At 49.1% G+C, this 21,675-nt stretch overlaps 1 protein-coding gene across 2 annotated transcripts in view; it reads right to left on the bottom strand.

Moving 5' to 3' along the window:
- Positions 1-21,675, bottom strand: part of LOC123629050 (F-box-like/WD repeat-containing protein TBL1X) — a 1,209,717-nt gene that overhangs the window by 1,134,894 nt on the left and 53,148 nt on the right. For both annotated transcript variants that reach the window (XM_045538982.1, XM_045538983.1), the window contains one exon: positions 15,023-15,130. In XM_045538982.1, coding sequence (XP_045394938.1) covers positions 15,023-15,080 — 58 coding nt within the window. In that variant the 5' untranslated portion in view covers positions 15,081-15,130. The remainder of the gene's footprint in view (positions 1-15,022; positions 15,131-21,675) is intronic.

The following is a 21,675-nucleotide window of genomic DNA, read 5'->3' as shown; positions in this document are numbered from 1 at the left end:
CAACGTCTCAGCTGGTGTCAATGTGCCGCCAACCCGATTTGCCAGCATCTTTTCCTGCTCCCTGCCACCATGTCCCCTGGGTTCACGTCAGCAACACAGTTCCTTCTCCTTAAAGACGCTGGGCTGTGCTGCGCCACAGGGCCTTAACTCAGCCCCCTGGTTTTCCTTGAAATGCTCTTCATCCTTCGCCTGAAAAATTCTAGCTTGAGACGCAGCTCAGATGCCTCCTCCTCTGTGTGCCCTTTCCCAGGCTCCTGGTCTCTTTGTACACACTCAGTGCACACTTCTGACACTGCATTTATCAGCCTCTGGGACAGATGACTCTGCAAATACCTGTGATCCTCCCTAGTCAGGGAGAAAAAAAAGACTTCTCATCTGTCCTTCCAGCCCTAGCACCGAGGACGGCGCCATCACTCAGTGGAATTAAAAATCACGACAACTGCTATATTTCTGGACAGCAAGGACTCTGTGGTGGCACTCGTAGCTCTGACAGTATTCAGAGTAAGCTGAAGTACCATAGTAACAAATGTTGGAAATTTAATACTTACTTTATTTTAATGTGTGCTATGCAAACAGAACCCAATGAAAGAAAACTAGTATACTAATGAGCACTGCTATATTTAAGAAAAAGTAGCTGCTTCAATTTAAGAAAAAATAATAAATATTAACGAAATACACCAGGCGTATGCAAATATGGTGAAAATCCAGATGGTGAGCAAAGAACTGAGGTTGGGAAATACCAGTTTAGACAGTGGGGGCTGCAGGAGCTTGCAAAGGGGGAAGGAAGCAGAGGACATACACACACTGAGACCCGGAGGGGAAGACACTCCTGGATTCCATTAATACTCCTGGGCAGGGTGGTAAATACAGCCTGTGACACAAATCCGGCCCCTTGCCTGTTTTGTAAATAAAGTTTTATTGGACCACAGCTACTCTGATTTGTTTACATACTTGCAATGGCTGATTTTGCACTGCAAAGACAAAGATGAAGGGTTGTGACAGAGACTAAAATATTTACTATCTGGTTCTGTATAGAAAGGTTCCTAAACCCAATCTAGTGGAGACCAGGACTAGCAGACGGGGCCAGCAGTCCTTAGGAAAGCAGTTTCTGAACGCCCAGCTTGTTTTACGAGGCCAGCATAAGCCTAACACCCAAACCTGACAAGGACACTCAAAAAGGAACATCGGAGCCCAGTTTTTCTCAGTAAGATAAATGCAAATACACCAGGCAAAGTACTAACAAACTGAATTCAGCAATATATAAAAAGGGAAAAGTGTCCTGGCCAGGTGGGGTTTGTTCTAGCAAAGCAGGGTTTGATGTCAGAAAACAAAGCAACTAACTATCTCACCACATTAACGGAATCCAGAAAAATCATTTAGAAGAGGAAGAGTCTGCCAACAAGCACATAAAAAATGCTCAACATCGCTAATCATGAGAGAGATACACATTAAAACCACAATGAGATATCACATCACATTTATTAGAAGAGCTATTTCCAACATGATGAAAAATAAGTGTCGGCCAGGAGGTAGAGAAAAGGGAACCCTTGTGCACCGTCGGCGGGGATGTAAAGGTCACTGTGGAAAACTATGGGGTGCCTTGAAAACTTACAAATAGAACTACCTACGCTCCAGCAGCCCCACTGGGTGCACCCCCAGGTCTGAGATCAGTCTGTTGGAGGGATGCCCGCACCCCCACGCTCACTGCAGTGCTGCTCACAACTGCCGCGATTCGCAACCACCCTAAGTGCCCACCAGCACATGAACAGGTGAAACAAATACGCCGTGTGTACATGATGGAATACTATTCAGCCTTTAAAAAGAAGCCAGGCACAGAAAGACGAATTCCACGTGGTCTCACTGGCATGCGGAGTGTAAGCACGTTGAACTCGTGGAAGTGGAGAGAAGAACGGTGGTTGCCAGGGGCTGGGGTCTGGGGGACACGTCGGTCACCCTGGTGACTCTCCTCAATAAGAATGTTATTGAAAATGACTAAGAGAGTAGAGTTTAAGTGTTACCACAAAAGAAGATACATACGCGAGGTAACGCATATGTTAATGAGCGTTAATGAGCCACTCCCCCATGTGTACATACAGTTCTCCCTCGGTACCCAGGGGGACTGGCTCCAGGACCCCTGCAGACACTCAAGTCCACGGATGCTCGAGTCCCTTCTCTACAATGATGTGGTATTTGCAAATAACGCACAAACATTCTAGTGCATAATTTAAACCATCTCTAGATTACTTAGAATACCTAATATGATGTAAATACTATGTAAATTGTTTTTATACTGTATTGTTTTTAAAATTTGTATTATTTTCATTGTTGCTTTGTTATTTTTAGTTTTTCCCCCCAAATTATTTTTCAGCCACAGTGGGTCGAATTTGAGGATGAGGAGCTCACAGGAGTGGAGGGCCAGCTAGCTGTATTTCAAAGCGTCACGTAGCACACGATAAATAAATAAATAAGAGTGTGTGTATGTATAATTTTTACTTGTCATTGAATGAAAGACTAAATGAGGAAGATTCCGGAGGCAGATGGACAATGTTCTGAATCCTAGCCCTGTGACCTCCTGACAGTGTGACTTGGGCAATCAGGACTTCTCCCTTCTCAGTACCTTGGGCGTCTCACCTGTAAATGAGGGATGGAGCTATTTCTACTCCCTAGGGGGTTGGTAGGAATAAATAGTTTTACCTGTCAAGTACTTAGAACCATGCCAGGCACACAGTAAGTGCCCAGTAAACGTAAGCTATTGTCACTATAACAAAGTGGCAGCGATGAAGTCAGAGCTAACACTGACCAGGGTGGGAATACCTGGCTGACAAGGTGTGGGGTGAGGGCAGTGAAGATGAGGGAAAGATACTATGAAAAAGGTACGTGTCAACACAATCGTGGGGTTTTTATATGAGACAGTGCTATGGTCTGAACGTGTGTGTCCCCTCCCAAATTCATACTTGAAACCCTCACCCTACGGTGATGGCATCTGGAGGTGGGGCATTTGGGTGGTGATGAGGTCATGAGGGTAGAGCCCTCATGAGTGGGACCAGTGTCCTTAGAAAAGGGACCAAAGGAGGTCCCCGCCCCTTCCACCACGTGAGGACACAGTAAGAAGGTGCCGTCTATGAACCAGCACCACCCTCACCAGACACAGACTCTGCCACACCTTGATCTTGGACTTCCAGTCTCCAGAACTGTGAGAAATAAACATCTGCTGTTTATAAGCCACCAGGTCCGTGGTATTTTGTTAGAGCAGCTCGAATAGACTAAAACCAACAGTGATACAGATCAGAGGAAGCTTTTCTTTGGAGCAAAGGGATAGTGGTAGGGAAATGGTGATGTTAGCAAGTGTGGGATCATAGTAAGGAATGCCTGAGAAAACGCTGTCCCAATACTACTATGGACATCACTACAGACACCGAGGGTGGACACCCAGACTGGGGGGTCACTGGGGAGACTGTGGTGTGTGCCCAGACTGGGGGGTCACTGGGGAGACTGTGGTGTGTGCCCAGACTGGGGGGGTCACTGGGGAGACTGTGGTGTGCGCCCAGACTGGGGGGTCACTGGGGAGACTGTGGTGTACGCCCAGACTGGGGGGTCACTGCGGAGACTGTGGTGTGCGCCCAGACTGGGGGGTCACTGGGGAGACTGTGGTGTACGCCCAGACTGGGGGGGGGTCACTGGGGAGACTGTGGTGTGCGCCCAGACTGGGGGGTCACTGGGGAGACTGTGGTGTGCGCCCAGACTGGGGGGTCACTGGGGAGACTGTGGTGTGCGCCCAGACTAGGGGATCACTGGGGAGACTGTGGTGTGCGCCCAGACTGAGGGGTCACTGGGGAGACTGTGGTGTGCGCCCAGACTGGGGGGGTCACTGGGGAGACTGTGGTGTGTGCCCAGACTGGGGGGTCACTGGGGAGACTGTGGTGTGCGCCCAGACTGGGGGGTGCTCCCGACACACTGGCTACACACAGGTGTGGGAGGGAAGTAAAGGTCACCACCCTGGGCACAGTGGTACGTGGGAAGTGCACGCAGGGCAGGCAGCAGCGCAGTGCCGTGCCGTGCGGACACCGAGGGAAAAGGGACAATGCTGCGTCGGACAGGCCAGACGACTTGCTTGCTATTCGGTCTGCAAAGGAAGAAAGGGAATGGAATTTGGCAGGAAATAAAGTATATCCATGTTGGATGCTTTTAAGGTCACATTAGAATTTCAGAGCAGGCAGGTCTTAAATGTAATGGTGAATAAACTTTCAAGACGGGCACCTTGGTCAGTGGCTATTTCATCTTATGTAAACAGGAAACTTGAACTGTCTTACACTTTGCCACATCATCACCAATTTTTAAACTGGAAAGTGACAATTTAAGCCTTAAATACATCTTCAACAGCATCTACCCTCCACCTTTTTTTTTAGTGTTTATACCAACGGGAAACTTTTGGCTATACTGAGCAAGACACATATTTAAACGACAGTAATTTATAAGCACTCAACTGATTTTCATTCTAATTGCCTTTTCCCCTTGTAACAAATTAATGAGCACAAGAATGGCAAGTCTCAATTTATAACTTTAGCTAGTTACACTTAAAAAAAATTCTCCCTTTATGAGCTTAGTGGAAACGGAGCTTTCTCTATTCTGACAAATTTAAAAGAATTGGTTAAAATGGATGGGGAGCAAGAGGGGGCAGAATCTTAGCTTTCATAAACATACAAATTTAGAAAACATCACACAAATGAGATTCCATGGGAACCAGGGTAGTTGCGTGGTTATCAACATCTGGAATATATGAAACAGCAACTTCTGGATTCTTGCATTTTGCTACTGTAAGTAGCTATAATCAAAGCAAAAGAACAGTTTAGGAAAACAGTCTTTTCACACAAAAAGTTCGTTTGCAACTAGCACCATTACAAGAGGGCTTGTAATTGAACAATTAGCATTTGATATAGGCTCCTGCATAACGTCCCACGTGAGTGGGGGGAATCTGCAACCCCCCCAACTGCATTCTGCAAAGGAAGGATGGATGCACTTGGTGGAGGCGTATAAATTATTGATGCCACACAGCTAGCTAGGGTGCTGTTCTATTTTTTTCCTGTATGAAAGGCATGGGTATCACATTCTCCAGCTACTTAGCCCCCAGCACACACACACACACACACACACACACACACACACACCTTTTAAAGTTATTTTAAAATGCTGGCATTTAACATACATACAAATGCACAAACAACAGATAAACCACCACAGCCCAGATTTAAATGAGGACCGGGACAATGGCAGTTTGGACTGTCACCTGCTCTCCTAGTTTCCCTCTGACCCCCCAGCATGTGCTGCACACCCACGAGACTGACCCCAATAAAAACCCTGGACACCGAGGCTCGTGTGAGCTTCCCGGTGGGCCACACTTCACATGCGCCGTCACACACTGCTGCTGGGAGAATTAACTGCCTCTGTGTAACTCGCACTGGGAGGGGACACCTGGGAGGTTGTGCCCGGGTTCTCCTGGACTTCGTGCCCTACACCATTTCCCTTTGCTGAGTTTAATCTGTATCCTCTCATTGTAATAAAACACGAGTGTGACAGCTACTGAGTCCTGTGCGTCCTCCCAGCAAATCAGTGACCCTGAGGGTGGTCGCGGGGTCCCCCGGCAACACCGCCACTGTGTGCTGCTCACTCCTACAGGAGCCCCTCAAGGCATGAGCCGTTACTGCTTTCCACGGTTTCCAAGGTACTCTCAGCCTCAAGTAATGTGGACGTTTATTCAGGTCTTCCTTATTTATTATTTGGTGAAACTAACGTTTTCCTTTATTATTTCTAAAGCAAAGACTGCTGTCACCTCAAAAAAATGCTTGCCTATGCTGTTTCATAAAGATTCTTTTTTTTAAACAGGGACGCACATTAGCAATGGAAAAGAGCCACCGCAGTCAAGAAATTTTTTTAGAGGCTCAGCTGAACAATAAGCCCTGAACTTTTGTTTAAATTAAGATAGCTGAACCTCTAGGATGATTTCCTGAATCCATGGCAACGCGTCTTGCGTGAGATGGCATTCCACAGCCCAGGAAACACAGCGGGGCCCACGGGGCAATCTGTCAGCTGCTGGGGTTACAGTGGGCAACCCCACTTAATCATTTTGTAGATGCAATTCTTCACCAGTATTCAGAGTAACACCCTTTTCCTGGTTATCTAACCTACTCAGTAAGTGAAAAAAAAAAAAAAATCCCAGTTAGAAAGCCTGCTACTCCTAATTATTTTATTATCTGCCAGAGGATGCTTTTGGCAGACTTTCCCCTTCCTCAAGGGCAAAAATACCCTGGAAAAAATTTAATAAAGACGAGGACCGGGTTTTGCTCGCTGTGAAAGTCTATTCAAGTACTGCAGCTGCAGAAATCAGAATGCAGCCCCAGGAGAAGATAAGATGAAGGGCGGCGAAAGAAGAGTCCCATTAAAATTCTACTGACCAGTAAAGACTGGTTAGAAGGAAAAAAAAAAAATCCCACAACTAAAGGATTTAAATCAGTGGTTCTTAAAGGGTGGGGGTTGTACCCACCAGGGGGTGTCTGGCAATGTCCAAAGACACTTGGTTGTCCCAATGGAGGGGAGGGAGTGGGCAGGTGCCAGGGCAGCTGCTGAACATCCCATAATGCTCGGGACAGTCCCCGCAAGGCAAGGAACGAGCCAGCTCCAAACACCCACAGTGCCAGCTTGAGCAACCCCGATCTTAATGCATGGGCTGAAAACCTTTGGCGGATACGACGTGTGGCCGCTCTCGGTAACTCCAGAGGCCAAGACCCCCAAGTCTGCCCACTTCTCTCAGGCTGAACACGTCTATGTAACAGAATCCTCCCAGCCGGAGGTTGCATGGGGTACTGTAAAAACATTCTAAGACTCGCCGGGGCGTAAGGGTGTAGGACAGAAGCCACACGTAGATGTTCCCCCCAGGATACACACAGCCCACCCAGAGACCCCGCGCCCCACCCCAGCGCAGAAGGGCTTCCCGCGATCAAACCGAGGGGCAGCCAGCCAGGCGGGCAGGGCAGAGTCTGCCGGGTTCCCGAGGTCACAAGCACTCAAGCCACATCCACACAACAGCCGCTGGTATTTCATGATTCTTCTGTTTCCAAACGTTTCAGGAGGTTTGTGCGGCCACCTATTTCTCAGTTCATAGGGCGGCTACTTGAATCCATTACAGAAAAGAACACCCCCCTCCAAACCTAGGCCCGCAATGCGGCTAACGACCTGCAAAACCTAATTAAAATGTCGCAGCCGCCTTTGCGTTAGTGACCGCCGCCTTTCTCTCTCACACGCAAAGCTCTGCCGACAACGGAAGCGTAAAATTATGTTTTCGGTTTTGTCTTTTAAAAAGGAATAATTTTGCAATTACTATGGACTCAGGGGAAGCCGCAAAACTAGGGAAGTCCTGGTACCCTTCACCCTGCCCTCTCCGATGGTGACATCTTATGTTGCTGTAGCACAGCACTGAAACCACCATGTCGGCACCAGGACGGGGCCATCCGCTAGGAGACAAGCCTTACTCGGGGGGGGGGGGGGGGGGGGGGGGGTGTGTGTGTGTGTGTGTGCGTGTGTGTGTGCGCGTGTGTGTGTGCGCGCGTGTGTGTGCGTGTGCGTGCGTGTGCGTGCGTGCGCGTGCGCGCGCGTGCGTGCGGCGCGCGCTACACGGTTCCATCCTACGCGCTCCATCTACGCATGCGCAGTCAAGGTACCCTGCTCTTCCGTCAGCACAGAACTCCCCCAGACCCACCCTCTGCAGTCAGCTCCCGCCCCACTCCTGAGCCCTGGAGCCCAATGACCTGGTGGTCTGCATCTCTGCAGTTGTGACATAAACAGAAACACACAGTGTGCGATCTCTGGACGTGGGCTTGTCCTACCCAGCACTTTTCTCCGGGGCGGGGGGCACCCAGCTGGCTGCGGTGTCGGTAGCGCGCTCCCCCCCGACTGCTGAGCAGTACCACGAGGTGCTTAACCGATCACCCACTGAAGGACACTGGCAGTGTTTCCAGAACACTGCTATTATGGATAAAGTGGCTTTTTTTTTTTAATTACCAGTTTTCATCAGACACGTAAGGATACAGTATGTGCCAAGGACTTGCCCCAAACACTGAGCAGGTCTTTGGAAAACTCCTTATAATGTAATAATGTTACATTGTGGAATTCAAGTGATTCCTTCTCTTCCTTTTGAGACTAACTTTCCAAACTCTTGGAACAATCCACACACCAACCTTCTCACCTTAACACTGTGTCAAAATAGACAAAGCATAAAATTACCACCTTCACCATTTTTCAGTGCACAGTTCAGTGGCATTAAGTACATTCACATTATTGTGCAACCATCACCACCATCCATCTCCATGACTTTATTCATCCTGCAAAACTGAAATTCTGTCCCCATTAAACAGCAACTCCTCATCCCTTCCTCCCTTAGCCCCTGGCAGCCACCACTCCACTGTCTGTCTCTAGCAATGAGACTCCTCTACATACTTCTTTTCTTTTATTTTTTTAATGGTTCTTTTTTTTTTTTAAAGATCAAGCTCATAGCCACCTCAAACTTCTCGGGTCAAGCAATTGATCCTTTTGCTTCAGCCTCCCATGTAGCTGGGACTACAGGCATGCACCACCACACCCAGCTAATTTTTTCTGTTTTTAGTAGACATGGGGTCTCTTGCTCAGGCTGGTCTCGAACTCCTGAGCTCAAGCGATCCTCTCACGTTGGCCTCCCAGAGTGCTAGGATTACAGGTGTGAGCCACCGCGCCCAGCTTCTACGTACTTCTTGTAAGTGGACTGGCTTATTTCACTTGGCATAATGTCTTCGAGGTTTACCTATGGTGTGGCTTGTGTTAGAATTTCCTTCCTTTTTAACACTGAGTAACATTGCACTGTATAGGTAGAACACATTTTATCTGTTCATCCGTCGACAGACATCTGGGTTGCTTCCCTTCAGATTTTGTTAAAAGACATGGTACTGCTCCCTAAAGAGTGAGGTCGACCTTGGAAGGTGGGAGCACGTCTTTCCGTTTGGTCCTCTGCAACCCACCCTCCCGACACAACAGCTCCCCGACGTGAGCGGATGAGGGCAGTGTCCGGCCAGGCAGGATCTGCAGCACGACTAGCTCGAGGCCGGCAGGAGGTGAGGGCAGCTACGGCACTGTCCCGAGTGACTGACAGCCCCTGCTCAGAGCCCACTGGGCACAAAGCGCTGAGGAACACACGGATCCAGGGACGGACTGAAGCTCCCAGGAACCCTCTTGCGTGCAGACTGGCTGGATTTAAACAGCACTCCATTTCGCAGAGCATGAGCTGTGACTCGTCCCTCTACACAGGCCCCAAGTCACCTGTGGCTGTGTCAGAGGGGACCGTGTCACCCTCACCACCTAATGTTTCTGTGGAAGGTGCCAGAGGGCAACGGTGGCCCCTTGGAAATCAGGGAGCCTTCCCATTCGTCCCTGTCCCCACCCTAACAAGGACCCACGCCACTTCACCCACTGTGAACTAGCCAGGTGACCTGCCAGGTAATCTGTGGGGAAAGAAAACCTCGCTGTGTGCTCAGAGCACAAACAACCCTTTAGCTCTGTGCTGGGGCTCAGCTGCAGAAAGAAAAGGCCACCAAAGTCTCACTCTTCCTCTTCTGCCACGGCACCTGCAGGGCCGGCACCAGCGGAGCCCCGTGGCACAGTGAACCACGCGGTGGAGGAGTCTGTCTTGTTCATGATTTTCTTGGCATGGAAATTCATAAAACGCGTGACAGTGTCACCTGAGTTACATTCACAACCTGGAAAGTCCGGGCATGTGGACACGATATCTCACTATTATCGTCATCTGTCTGGGCTACTGTAACAAATGACCACGGCCCCGGGCGGCTCCTACATGACAGGCATTTGTTCCTCGCGCTTCTGGAGGCCGAGGTCTGAGCTCGAGGCACAAGCACGCTCGGTGTCTGGGGAAACTTGCGTCCTGGCTCACAGATGGCGACTTCTGGCCGTGTCCTCACATGGTGGAGGGGTAAGAGGTCTCTCTTGGGCCTCTTTCAAGGACACTGATCCCACCCCTGAGGCTGCACCATCATGGCCTCATCCCCGCCCAACACCACCACGTGTGGGCTGAGGGCCCCAACATACAAATCTGGGGGGACACCAAACATTCAGACCCTATCAACTGACCCCCTTGGGAGCAAGGATGATATATAGCATGCAACCATGTATACATTATGTAAAGAGACATGCTTAATTCTACCTAGATAGTCACGTGTGTGTACAAACTGGCTCTTTAGGAAAATGGCACCGGCCTAGCAGATGTTCACTGTTTTTTTTTTTTCCTTAGACGCTCACTTTTCATAACCACCTGTGAGGCTCTGAATAACCAGTGTGTGGTGAGGATAATGGAGGCAATAAATGTGCATAATACATCGGGCTTTTAGCTGCAAATCAGGACAAGTCAGAAAGTAAGTGCAGTGAACAAGGAGTTTTCAGTCACACTTGAGGGTCTTTACGTCTTCACAGTGAAGAAAGAAGTTCATCATCCTGGCCATGTAGCATCCACAACAGATGAATTTTCACCATCTGTCATAATGACAAGCTCCTGTTAGCAGCTAAAATGTTTACAATTACAGCAGCCAGGGACACAGAACCTGGCAATGTCCCTGCGCCAGGCAAAACACTAGCGAAACTCGATTTCTCACTTGTGTTTCTTCTTCTCTGGTATTGTCACCACGGCCGCATTATCACGTGGTTGCTATTCCTCGCCTGCCTGTTCCTGGCGGTGTGCTGTGTGCTGACGTAAGTCACGACGCTGGGAGTGGAAAGGGCTCCACTGGGTTTCGGTGACTTTGACGCCAGTGTCTGTGAGCAAATGCACAGAAAGCTGCTGTGCCGGCCCCAGGGCCCGACCTGTGGGAATCCTGTCACCCGCAAGTCTGAACGGAAAGGCCTCTGTCCTGCTCAGACACGTGGCCTTATCCACCGGAGGGCCGACCAGGCTGCGGAGTTTTCTATTTTTATGCAGGTCCCCGAACAAGGAAGCTCTGTCACTCAGTGGACCTGGGCTACATTCACAGCTGGCTACCTAGTCTTTTCCTACATATCTCCCCTCCCCTGGACTTTAGATCACCATCTGGTGGGCAGCTCCTGCCCAGCTACCTGCAATTGGAATCTGCAGTTCTGTCCCACTGCACGCCTCACAACGCCTTTCAGGTTTGTGTGAACTACTTGATTTATGCTAAAACTGTGGATCTGGGAGAACTTATTTTCTTTATAATTTGGATTTTGGGATGAAGCCCCAGAGGAAATACTTAGTATGTTTACGGGATTCACGTGCTGAATTTTCTGTCTTTCCATACTGAGTTGGAAATGGACTTGCACGTTTCTTGCTGCATTTAGAAACAAGCAGGGAAGACAGCCCACAGTTCACCCAGCATTCAGGGAGCTGCCCGCCAGACCACACGGGCTGCACGCATTGACGGGGATCACTCCCTTGCTTCCCTCTTCCTGGGATGGTAACGTGAGCTTGCGGGAAAGGCACGCTGCCACCATCTGCTTCTTAAAACCTGCCCAGACTGCACAAGTGACCATGCAGTGGACCCCAGAAGACAGAGGCCAACGTCAAAGCTGGACTACTGGAACTCATGCACCCAGAAAAGGACGCCATTTATCACCAGGGCTGGGGATGCACGTTTCCTGCTGCTTAATCCAAAGTCCTGCTTCCTAACCATTCTCATCTTTCAGACTGCCGCAAATCTGCTGCTGTGAGATGTCACAAATCAATACCACCTATCGAGTACCCTTGATGGGCAAGGCCCTTGCTTTGGACACAAGGCGAACGATGAAAATCTACTCTTCCATACTGGGTGGAAACATACCGTTTGGTAAGAGCCAGATGACCTGACTTCTGCCTGTTGGCGGGGGCGGGGGGCAGAAGAATACGACATACCCATTTTTGAGGCTCCTTCCCAACTCTGAAGAGATGTGTCCCAGACCCTCATAACACTGCCAGGACATGCCGTCTCCCACCCTACCTTCCTGCCACCAAGGCCGCCAGTGCCCTGCTGAAGCATTCCCTTCCTTGTGGCCTGAAGCATCCTAACTGCCACCTCGGACACCAGGCTTGGGAGGAAGAGAGGGGACAGTGGAGGGGATGGAGAGACGGACAGGCCTCCCCACACCCACCTCCTGCCCGACACAGGCACAGAGCAGCGATGGCTGAAGCACGAGCATTAGGAAGTGCCACCCAGAACTTACTGGCCACTTCCTTCCAGAGGAGAAAGCCCGGCGGGGAGGAGTTGAGGAAAGAATCGTTTCCCGGGAGGCAGAACTTGATTGTATTCAGTTTGCTGGTGCATAAGGAGCGAGAGTACAGGCAGGAGGAAGCATGATCAGGGAAATGTTTTCCTCTTTTTTTTAAGACGGAAGGGAGCCAGGAATAGGCTGAGGAGAAGATGCTCTTTGGACCTGGAGGCTCCATAAATGGCGGCCTACCCAAAACGTTAGGACTTGACATGAGCATGGAAAACCACCCCAGAATGAGCACTTCAACATGAGGCACCCCTTCTCTCTCTTCTTCCTTGAAGACATTCCTCTGGGGTACCCCCGACAGCACACACGGACTTGAAGAAAACACAGTGCTCTCTCTCTCAACGCCAACTCTGCCCATGGGACGTTACTTCCACGGCGCTGACAAATTAGGGAAAGGAGCTGGCGAGATGTTGCACAAAATGGACATTTGTGACCGTCTATACATTGTTGTGTCCCAGCGCTCCCTCCCTGCTGCCTAGTTACGAAGCTTTGTAAACAAACACGGGAACTCGGGAAGCCGACCTTTCTGGGGAGGGGTGGAGAGCTCTGTGTTTATTCCGAGAGGCCAGCAAAGCTTGCGCTCCAGGGCCCCGGGGACCAGCCACCAGCACAGCTCTGTCTGCAGGTTACAGAGAACTTGGTCTTCCACACCCAGTGCCACTTCCAGTTTGTGCTTTGCTCACACATTCTGACTATCTCTGACTGCTCTTGTGCCCTTGGGCAGAGGCGTTTGTTAAGTGGAAAGAATCTCGAATTCCACGCTAAGTGTCAGCAGGGGAGCAGGGTGTGGTGTGAGGGATTTCGGCCGGCAAGGCAAGCATCTCTGGGAAGCCCTGCTCTGCGGGAAAATACCTGCGCTCCCGGTGGGCGGTTCCCGTAAGGGCCCAGGGTTGGGGCATCAGAGCGGCGGGTGTTACTTCCCTGATTTCCAGGGCCGAGACAGTACATATTTTGTTCTCTATGCCAGTTCCTTATCCTGTGTCCTGGCAACAGCTAATCCGAATGATCTAACATACATACAGAAAGAATGTGCGTTTCCATGAGCAATGCTGGCTGGGAGCCCAAGTGGCAGCTCCAGGCCCGGATGGGGAGGGTGCTTATTCATAAGGTGCTATGCACCCAACAGACTTGAGCACTTTTGCCTGGGCAGGGAAACTGAGGCTCAGGTGGGGTAAACGACTTATTCAAGGATCAGAACTTCAACCACTCTGTCTGGCTCTGCTGCCTCCACCTCCCCTTCCGTGCCAGCTCTGAGAGGGCCGAGGCCCGGGGGCTCCTAAACTCGTTTTCCCTCAAACCTAGTACGTGTGTCTCTGGGAGGTGGGGCCAAGGAATTGGGGCTGCCATTCCAGAATATATACAGTGTGTGTCAAGGGCACAAAGCTTACATATGCCCCAAACCAATTGTTACTGTTTGAATTGTGTCCCAAATTCGTATGTTCAAGTGCTAACCAGCAGTACACTTCAGAATGTGACTCTATTTGGAAACAGGGTCACTGCAGACGTAATTGATTAAGATGAAGTTACACTGGAGTATGGTGAGCCCCTAATCCAATACGAGTGCATCTTTACAACAGGGAAATACGGACACGTTTGGACACAGAGAGTGGGGAGCCACAGAATGCCAAAGCTTGCCAGGAAACCACCAGAAGCTAGAAGAGACACACGTAACAGATTCACCCTAAGGAGGAACCAACCAGCTGACACCTTGATCTTGGACTTCTGTCCTCAGGAACTACAAGACAATGTATTTCTTCTTAAGCCATCGTAGCTGTGGTGCTGTGTTACAGCAGCCCTATAAAACTAATACGCCTATACTTTATATCACTTGGGAAAACATCGTGTGGACCAAATGCACGTGGATGATAAACAGCCAGTCCAGGCGGGTGGTTGCCATGGCGTGGGGTGGGGAGAGGGTCTGCACATGCCACCAGGGAGGCAGACACGGGGGGGGGGTCCCCCTTGAAACAGTTTGCTCCTTAAGTTGAATGGGTAGGTGGGTACCAGGATGTTTTTCCCATTAATGCCATTTTTGTAGGTCTTAAGCTAAATATCTTTAAGTTTTAAAAGTTCAAAACCATTTTCACTTCAGAGCTCCAAAGACTCGCCAGAGGAATCTCACTGGTCTGTCACAGAGCCAGGCCTGACCCTGGCCTCGGGCTCTGGGCTTCCGTCCACGCTGTCCTTGCGTGGCAGCTGCTGAGCACAGGTCCACGCTGTCAACACAGAACACGTGTGTTTGGCCTTTTAATTACTTACCATAAAGGAATGTCTTGGGCATGATCAAAAATATCGGAAGAAACTAGAATGGTTCTTAAGTCTGAGAACATTGCCTAGGGCCCGTTTGCTGGATAGGCAATTTGGAAGCTCCATAAACCTCTACTGCAAAATCTACGAGGCTCAAGTGCATACCCCAGCCCATAAATGCCCTCGCCGTGGCAGAGGACAAGAGCATCAAACTGTGCACGCCCATGCCCACCACACTGGCTCTCCACGTTAATTTCAGTCTGATTTCATGGGAACAGAAGTGTCAAGGGGAGAAAGAACACAATCTCTCATTCCGCCCCGGACACGGGACGGCCCCAGCGCCCTCTCTACTCCCTCTGACGCTCTTACTGAGAAAGCCCGTAGTGCTTTCTACTCCATGGCCTGACTTTCCATCAGTGGCTGATCATTCTGCTCTCAGTGTGTTGGAGATGAATTTCTTAAGACAGAAAACCAAGCCCCTTACCTGACTCCTGGAGATACCGATAAACCAGAAAGTTCACCTCGTCACTGGTTATGCTCATCTTAGCCTCACCTCGCGGCGATGAGGTCTTTACGAAGCGGGAGCCACCCTCTGTTAGAAAAAAAGCAGAAAGAGAGTGTTTGGAACGTTGCCTTTATTTATTTTTTTTGCTGCACCCTTTTTGAAACGATTGAAGAAAATAATACCTACGCTGACACATGACGGTAATTAATATCTGATTTGTGTTCTGTTTTTATAACTCTGCGACTATATAAGCATTTCTTAATTATACACACACACACACACACACACACACACCCAGGCAAAGTATTTTCCAGAAAAAGAAGAGTTGGCTTATTTTATAAGATTGGGGTAGAGCGGGGTATAAACCACACCAGTGAAGCCAAATCCAGGGCAACGGAGCATGGAAACGACGACGGGCTCTGTACTGCGCCAAGCCCGTGCACGACCCACAGTGCACTTGAGACCGGCGTGGACAGAGCCCTGGTGCCCGCTCGGGCAGGAGCGGCCGGATTAGACGGGAAGCCCTCTGCAGAGAGATAGGGCAGAATGAGTCATGTTCACTTGTCCACACCCCTGGGAAGAGTAGTAACCACAAGGTCCTGGAGAAACGGTTGCTCGCAACACCTTTCACTCACAGAAGTTTAAACGGTTGGAAGTTTAAGTGATGAGCTGTGTGGTCAGCCCCCCTACGGGTGCACGCGGCCTGAGCAGGAGCACCCATGGGTAGCTGAGTCCCTGGATGCCATCAGTCTGGCTGAGACCTCCGGCGCCAGGAGGCAGGTGGAGACCCGAGGCGGTGGGCTGGGGCCTGTGAACATCGCAGGGGCCTTGTGTCCAGGGCAGCCAGGAAGTGTGGTTTTCCTCAAAACCATCCTAGTTAGACACGAGAACAAAGCAGCCCGGAGAGAACCATCGAGCAATGGAACCCTTGCACACGGATAAACCACAATTTACACGTCAGTAAGAGCTGTTCCCTCCAAACAGCGGTGGCCTACAAAGGCCACCACGACTTATTTCAATTATGTCACCAAACCTAGATACATGTAGGCGGTTTGGGAGCTGTCTCGGTGTCCATGTCACACGTCTTCAGGTATCTTTATGGGCAGCAAAACTTTTATTGTTGAATGAGGATTAAGTTTGTGTTTGTTTAGCAAAAGACAAAAGGGCAAAGTGTGCATTCAAGTTGGAACTTACATTTAACGAGAGCACTCCAACTAAAGGTTGCTGTCAGGGACACACCTGAGCCAAACAAGTCCTGCCCTGGTATAATCCCCTCCCCTTGAGTACGGGCGCGACCTGTGACTCGCTTGTGCCCCACATAGTATGTCGGAGGAGATGGGGTGCACTTTCCTAGGTTAGGTTACATCATACGGCAAGGCTGACCAGATGTATGTCGCATCCTACAAGACTCTGTCTTCGCAGACTGGAAGGAGAGACCTTCCGCTGGCCGTGAAACACAAACCGCCATCACGTGATCTGTCCGGGGACTGGCAGGCAGCCTGCGGGAAGCCGAGGGCCTCAGTCCTACAACCACAGGAACCGAATCCTGCCAACAATCTGAACTTGGAAGGAAACCCCCAAGCTTCAAATGAGAAGGCAGCCCGGCTTGCACCCCAACTGCTAACCCACAGAAACAGCGGGGCCTAACTGTGTTGTTCCAGGCAGCTAGATTTGCAAGGGTTTGCGATGCAGCAGCAGGTACTACAGCTGCCTGAGAAGGTCACTGCACTTCTCACTCTGCACTCTCAACAGGGTTTTATTTTACAGTGGTCAGAAATTTGCCCCTCAAAAACGCTTATCTTCTTTGCTTAATTTGGTGACATTTCTGTACTTTTGCACAGACAGCAAAGAAAATTTGACAGTCAAAATACAAATCTGCCCTGAGATTTGTGCTTGAACTCTGGGCAGTGCACTCATAAGACAGCATTAAGAAGAAAGTATGCTGTGAGCTAGGGTGATGCCATGGCACTCCAGCCCAGGCATCACAGTGAGACTCTGTCTCAAAAAAGAAAAAGAAAAAGAAGAAAATATTACAGAGGCTGGCCCGGTGGCTCATCCCTGTAATCCTAGCCCTCTGGGAGGCTGAGGTGGGTGGATCGTTTGAGCTCAGGAGTTCGAGACCAGCATAAGCAAGAGCGAGACCCCATCTCTACTAAAAATAGAAAGAAATTATAGGGACAGCTAAAATATATATAGAAAAAAATTAGCCAGGCATGGTGGTGCATGCCTGTAGTTCCAGCTACTTGGGAGGCTGAGGCAGGAGGATCGCTCGAGCCCAGGAGTTTGAGGTTGCTGTGAGCTAGGCTGACGCTACGGCACTCTAGCCCAGGCAACAGAGTGACACTCTGTCTCAAAAAAAAAAAAAGAAGAAGAAGAAAAGATTACAGACTAAATAAGAACCCATGAAATCAGAGCATAACCTAATGAAAAAAAATTAGTTAAGGAAAACAACAAAAAGTATTATCTAACAAAATGTCATAGCTCTAAGCACACTTTGGTGATGATGCGTGCTGTAGTAATGGTGACAACTTGGCTCCGATGACAAATTTTAGAGTTTTAGTTTCTCTCTATATCCTGCAAAGCTGGAAACCTCTGGTTTTACATCATCAACTTCTGATGACCAACTAATGGAAGGGCAGTTGCTACACAGGGTTACTAGGAAGGCCAAAAAGAATGGACTTGAAAAATAGCTTGCAGCTACAAATCCTGGAACAAATGCACCGTGTGGTCATTACCAAGAGCCTACATGCACATTTTTGAAAGATGCTAAATAAGGACTTCTGAAATTAATTCTGAGGCATCTATTACACAAATATGGAAATAACTGTGCTTACCTTTCCTTGGGTCACCTGATCTGACCATTCCCTTCCGGCCCTGACATCCCATGATTCATTACATAGATAAAAACCAAATCTTCAGCATCTTAACCTCTAGCTAAAGAATTTTGCCCAAAAACTCACTGAACTAGAGCGTGGAGTTAAGTTTGCCAATTACTTTTTTTTTTTAAGTGAGTGAATTGGCCAATATTCCTGTGCGACAAGTACTGTTCTAGACACACCTCACTCAAACATGAGGCTGGGAAATACAAATTACCTACCCTCTTTTTTCTAAGACCAGAAATAAATTTCACAGAAAGATGTGAAATTAAGGACACCCTCCCCCAGGGCTTGGTTGGCTTATTTTATGCAAATATGTGTATCACAGTGGTACCCAAAGTTCAGCACAACTCTCAGAGACAGGCCTTCCCACTGTGCACAAAGTTCCAGGTTGAGTGACAGCACTGAATGCATGTCCTGTCTGGGGGCCATTTCCTGAGGCTACCTAAGGCTACTCCATAAGCACCTTCCTTCATGGAAGAGGAGGGAAGTTTTAGAGGAAAGAGAAACTAAATTCTTTATTTTATTTTTTATTTCAGAACATTGTGGTGATACAAACACTTTGGTCACATAAATTGCCTTTGCACCACCCAAGTCAGAGCTACAAGTATGCCCATCCCACAGGCAGTGTGCACATCGCACCCATTAGGTATGGAAATACCCATCCCCTCCTCCTCCTAGCTGCCCACCCCATGAATGTTACTACTACATGTGCACATAATTGTTGATCGATTAGTTCCAATTTGATGGTGAGTACATGTGGTGCTTGTTTTTCCATTCTTGGGATGCTTCACTTAGTAGAATGGGCTCCAGCTCCATCCAGGATAATACAAGAGGTGCTAGATCACCATTGTTTTTTCTGGCTGAGTACAACTCCATGGTGTACGTATACCACATTTTATTAATCCACTCATGGATTTTTTTTTTTTTTTTTTTTTTTTTTTGAGACAGAGTCTCACTCTGTTGCCTGGGCTAGAGTGCTGTGGTGTCAGCCTAGCTCACAGCAACCTCAAACTCCTGGGCTCAAGCGATCCTTCTGCCTCAGCCTCCCGAGTAGCCAGGACTACAGCCATGCATCACCATGCCCGGCTAATTTTTTCTATGTATTTTTAGTTGTCCAGCTAATTTCTTTCTATTTTTAGCAGAGATGGGGTCTCACTCTTGCTCAGGCTGGTCTTGAACTCCTGAGCTCAAGCGATCCTCCCACCTTGGCCTGCCAGAGTGCTAGGATTACAGGCGTGAGCCACCGTGCCTGGCCTCCACTCATGTATTGATGGGCACTTGGGTTGTTTCCACATCTTTGTAACTGTCAATTGTGCTGCTATGAAGAGAAACTAAATTCTTGACTGATGGAGATAAGACTCATGATTTTGGAGGAAAGAAGTTAGACAAAGAAGAAAGCAGCCCGGTAGCTGTGTGTGCGTGTGTGTGTGTGTGTGTGTGTGTGTGTGTGTGTGTGTGTGTGTGTTGTGGGGTGGGAGGGCTGCTTTATAAACATTATTTTTGACTTTGAATGATGTGCCACATGAACCCCTTGAAAACCACCTGTGCAGTGAGGTTCAAAGCAAAGCACCGTCGACATCTGTGAAGTCTGCCTTTGTCCTCTCCACCAAGAACGACGTCTGCGGACAAATCGCAGGGAGCTTGGAATGCCCACGCTAGTTACGGCAGAGCCAGATGGCCTGGTTTCTAACTGGGCTCCATCCAGATGTGGGGGTGGAGGGTGAACGCTGCGGCTCAGTTTCCTCTTCTCGCAATTGAGGATAAAACCCCATATCCAGGGGAGGTTGTGAGGATTCAGTGTTTTTACACACATCCTCGGAGCAGGGCCCATCGCACAGTAAACATGCACGACGTACAGCTAGGAATCCTACTCAGCCAACTCCCAGACTCCCCTGGAGCGACCTGAGAGGGCATCAGGAGTGGGTCAGGGAAACAGTGCACCCTCGCCCCATGATGGCTCAGGGCCCCTTTCCTCGTAAGAGCTCATCGGTGATTGTCAACCAGGCCAGGCGGCACTTCCAAAGCCCACGAAAGAAAGAACTGTCACCAGAGGCCCGTGTTGGGGCGTTCTTTCTTCTAGTAGGTATCGTTGGAGACCCAACTCGCGTCTCGACACCTCTCCCGTATCCGGAACGGCACCCGCTCCCAGCCTTCGAGTTCTGAGCACTCCTGCGGATGTTTTCCAACTTCCCCAGCTCTAAAATAAAGGAGAGTTTTTGTGGCATTCACTGATCCTCCTTGGCCCTGAACAGAAGGGGGGAGGAGAGGGGGAGCTCTTAATTAGAGCAATTGTGTTTATTTTCTTGCCTGACCCAGTTTTGATTAAAGACACCTCCAATTAGGTTGAGGTGAGGTCTTTGGAGTTGTGATTGCGCAAAAAGGAAACGGCCGCCTTCCACTGTGAGTTAAAGCCACAACTTCTCTCACTCTGCTGCTTAAAGAAGAGAAAGGAGAAAAAACTAGCACAGGCTGATGACATTTCTGGAGTTTCTTTGCTAAAGGTAAGTAATTCAACATAAGTAATAATTTGGGGTTAGAGTCGTCAAGGAACCAGGGGGAAAATTATTTATAGTATTTCTTCTTTTTAAGTCTTAATGTCAAGGTGGTAAAAGCTTCTATTAATTTGCAGTTCCCTTCACAAAACAGTTCAAAATTCAGTCCCAAGAGAAATGCTGTTTAAGAGTTTCAGTTTATTTTGTACGTACTCACAGCATTTAATATGCCATTGTTCTCTGGGAAGGCAGAGGATTGTCCCCAAACAACAAAATCTGAATTGCTATTTCATTATTTTAAAAAGTAGCATCACAGGAGGCCCCGCTGGAGAGCTGGCGCTGGCAGCAAAGGACAGAAGGGGCAAGCTCGTTTCCTGCCAAGGGAGGACCACCTTGCTCTGAAATGGCGAGCTGAGCACACGCTGATGGAAGGGAGCGCTCACATTTTACAAGGGCGATATATGGAGCTACTCTGACATCATTTGAGGGCAAGGTTTCTCTTTCAACCATTTGCTCCATTCTGAAAAGATCTTTTAAGGTTTTCTAAAGCAGCCCTTTGTTTCCAACGGGACCTGAGAAAGTGAGTCTCAGTCCTGCTAACACCCTGTTGGCGTCTACACCGAAGAGCCCGTTGCTGGAAGTGCTGGTCTGTGCGAGGCCCAGGCCTCCGCCTCGTCTCCACGCAGGCTGGACGCCGGACCCAGAGCCAGGGCGGCCGGAAAAGCTGCTCAAAATGACCTCATCATCCACAGGGCACTTCTGTCTCTGCATGTCTCCATGGAAACGACCGAGTTCCCTGCCCACGTGGAGGCAGTGTGGCCTTCGCTCCCCGCTTGCTTCCAGCACGATGTTTTTCTCTATCCAGACGTAACCCGAGTTCATTTTCATTTCACAACCAGTAGCCAGTCGAAGATGAAATTTTTAATGTGTATATTCTAAACACCTACATATAAATCCTAATGCACCTTTTCTAAAACTGCTTATCCGGGGGATGACACAGGCTTGTTATACCATGTGGCACGTTTTCCTCCTGCGTAACTGTGAAGAAGCCACCATGCAGCTCTGGAAACATCTCACCGCCCAACGACAGCGTGATTAAGTAAACTGTGTGAAACACGTGGGCAGTACCAGGCCACCGTTATTAATAAAATGATTTTAGAAAGCAATATACTGTATGTATTGCAAGCTAGCTAGGTATGAGGCATATGTGCTGAAGGCTTGATGTGACTGACCTCACACATGATCATTCTGAGAGAAAATA

This window comes from Lemur catta, chromosome Y (assembly GCF_020740605.2).
Source record: "Lemur catta isolate mLemCat1 chromosome Y, mLemCat1.pri, whole genome shotgun sequence".
In the NCBI taxonomy this organism is placed as follows: domain Eukaryota; kingdom Metazoa; phylum Chordata; class Mammalia; order Primates; family Lemuridae; genus Lemur; species Lemur catta.
Note: the sequence above shows the minus strand (reverse complement) of the source record. Positions and strands in the feature narration are given on the sequence as shown.